General features: G+C 37.4%; 1 protein-coding gene across 1 annotated transcript; it reads right to left on the bottom strand.

Moving 5' to 3' along the window:
- Positions 1 to 1345: 1345 nt before the first annotated feature.
- LOC124898069 (serine carboxypeptidase-like 2) lies at positions 1346 to 3221 on the bottom strand. The gene is made up of 6 exons (XM_047411690.1): positions 3052 to 3221; positions 2152 to 2269; positions 1955 to 2077; positions 1752 to 1854; positions 1612 to 1649; positions 1346 to 1459 (listed from the first exon to the last, which is right to left on the bottom strand). Exons 1-6 carry the CDS (start codon positions 3219 to 3221, stop codon positions 1346 to 1348), a joined length of 666 nt encoding a protein of 221 aa, XP_047267646.1.

Below are 3221 nucleotides of genomic sequence, written 5' to 3'. Positions count from 1 at the left end.
TTATCCTGGTGGTCTTTTGTGTCTCTGTTAGGTTGTGGAGCCTAATTAATATGTGACGTACTGTTATATATTAATGTTCACGCGGTTAATATAAATAGCCCAAATTTTAGGTTGTACCTTTTTATTCTCATTCTCTGTGTAATTGTACATACTCCAAGTCATTAATATAAATAGTCTGTCCGCCATGGAGGTTACCCACGGGTGTTACCACAAAATTAACTCTCTCTCTCTCCTAAAGAACTCTCTCTCTAGTTTTTTTCATCCTCTTCACAGTCTCAACAGAAGTACATTACAGATCGTTTGCAGGAAGTTAATATGCAAAATTGCAAAGGTGTTCCAACACCAATGGCTTCTACTGTAACTTTCCCAGAGTCCGCGGACGATTCTCTAGTTAATGGCTCTTTTTGTAGGCGGATCATCGGTAAACTTCATTACCTTTCTTTTACACGTTCGAACGTAGCATTTGTTGTCAGGAAACTCTCACAGTCCATTCATCAGCCCTTTGTATCTCATTGGACAACCATGAAACGTCTCCTTCGGTATCTACACCAAACATCCTCATTTGGCCTCCGGATTACCAAAGAACATGATCACCGTCTTCTAGCTTACTCAGATTCTGACTGGACTGGAGATCCTCTTGATTGAACCTCCACCACAGGTTATATTGTTTACCTTGGCAGCTCTCCGATATCATGGTCCTCTAAAAAGCAAATATCTATCTCCCGTTCCTCCACAGAATAAAATATCGGGTTGTTGCAGCTACGGTTTCTGAGACCAATTGGCTAACAAGTTTACTCCATGAGCTTCGGTTTTTTATCTCAGACATTCCTCGGATATTTTGTGACAATGTTAGAACCACCTACATTTGTGCCAATCTAGTGTTCCATAGTCGGATGAAGCATACTGCTATTGATTTTCATTTTGTTCATGAACAAGTTCAAAACAAGGATATCGCAGTTCAACACCTTCACTCGACTGATCAAGTGTCAGATATACTGACCAAACCACTTCGAAGAGTCTCTTTTGTTAAGCATTTTTCTAAGTTGGGTGTAGTTGACACCACCAACTTGCGGGGGCGCAGTAATGGATAATTACTAGACACCTAGTTGTTGTAGAGTTCTTATAGTTGTTGTAACTTGAAGTCTATCCTAGTTGATATTGGTCTTGTATATAGTCTTGTACAGATTCTTTAAATAGCGGTCATTCAATTAATAACGCACAATATTTTCCCATCTTCTACTCTCTATCTCTTTAGTTACACATAGCAACCTTATGAAACTTTTCCAACATGTTGAATTACATTTACATCATTAGTGTAAATAAATGAAGTGAAAAAAAGATTTTATTATACAATGCGAACCTCAAAAAGTTCATCAGAAATAAGTCCCATTCCATGAGCATATAGGATCCCTTGATTGTAGTCACCACGATATGTCAATGGATTTCCCAGTAAATATCCCTGAAACCATTTAAAGGATGCAAAATGTTGAGAGCACCGGTACCTATCCTTTCCTGATGTTCTAGGAGTCTCTAACTATGTAATGACTTATGTCCTAATACAAAACAAAAGAAGTCATTATGTAGAAAATGTAACGAAAAAGAAAGACAAACCTTAAGATTAATAAATGGCTCAAGTCCCTTCGCATTTCCTGAATGACCACATCATTGCAATGGTGAATGATTAACCAGGGCAGAATAAGCAAATGATGGTTCTTGGAGGAAAATAAGTGTACTTCATCATAAAATCCTACCATTTGCTATAAGTTGAGAAACGATTGGTACGCCTAATCCAGAATAGGAGTCCCCAGCCATATAAAATGAATTTCTTAAGAATTCTGGGTGACCATTGAACCACTAAAAAGAAATGGTGATAATTAAATTAAATGGCAAAGTCATCAATTTGAAACTAGAAATAAGAGTTCATAATTTTTGTCACGTAAATGTTTGACATCACCTTGTGAAGAAATTGATATGCATGATCACTAGCTTGCATATCATCTGATTGCCGAGCAGCTGAAGTTCTTGCATAGGAAAATCCAGTACAAACTGGAAGATCTAAGAATATAAAGCTTGCGACCTGATCAAACAACATTTCAGTTAGGCTGCAAGCTTACGAATATCCAAAAATTAGTCACTGACAGACATGCTTACCTTTTTCCATGTATGAGGATTCAAGACCAATGACGGAAAGCTACTATTATATTCCGCTGGCTTAAAGTCACCATACTCCACAGGCTCAAATGTTATTGGACCTATTTCAAAGAGAAGGCTAGATAAAGCAGAGCAGCGAGGGCCCCCATTTAGCTATAGAATAAGAGGGTCTGACTTTGGATTAGAATCAGACTTAACAAAGTAGTAGAATAGTTGAACATCATCTGAATCACCCACTCCTATGTACCTGAAAACACCACCCAGTGCTGAGTAAATTTAGATCCATTTTAACCAGGAAATATGATCTACTAAGGTGAATTGGTCAGGTGTAAGTGCTTATCGGAAATTCCAAACTTCATTGCTTACAAATACTTGTTTCGTCATGTGTATACAGAACTCAATAAACATATTGAGTATTCATCTGAAGGTGTATTGTGGAATGCTAGTTTTCAGTCACAAATCATCAAAATTATGTTTAAAGCGATTGACAACTTGCACAAACTCTTTATAACTTCAAATACACTTTTCAGTTTCAATTCAAACATCATCCATAACAATGCTTAGTACCTATAAACAGAAATAGTTCCAGGATTAAGTGGAAGCAAAACAGCCTCTTTAACCTACAAGGTTTATTCTCCCCAGACCCAACCTATTGGGATTATATTGAGTATATTGTTGTTGTAGATCCATGATTAAACAAGGAGTACTACTGCAACAACAACAAACCTAATATAATCCAACGAGTGGGGTCTGGGAGAGTATACAAGGACCTAACCCCTTCCATGTAGAGATAGAGAGGCAAAATGTTAAAAAGAAATGTTTATGCTTTAGAATCACTCAATAACACAAATTTTGAGAAGAAACTAGACTATGCGTCAAATATATACTGTTTACACTTACCCAGTTTCAAGTTCAAATGGAAGCGGCCCCTTAAATCCTGGAAGAAACTTGACGGGTGAACCAGCAGCCACAACACGCTCCGAAAAATGCAATACTTCTGCAAGAAGGAAAAGAAGAACTGAAAACAAATTACAGCAAAGCACAAGAAGACCTCTCTTTCTTTTGGCCAT

The sequence above is a fragment of the Capsicum annuum genome, chromosome 4 (genome assembly GCF_002878395.1).
Source record: "Capsicum annuum cultivar UCD-10X-F1 chromosome 4, UCD10Xv1.1, whole genome shotgun sequence".
Classification (NCBI taxonomy): Eukaryota; Viridiplantae; Streptophyta; class Magnoliopsida; order Solanales; family Solanaceae; genus Capsicum; species Capsicum annuum.
The sequence above is the reverse complement of the archived record's forward strand: the minus strand, read 5'-3'. Positions and strand labels throughout refer to the sequence as shown.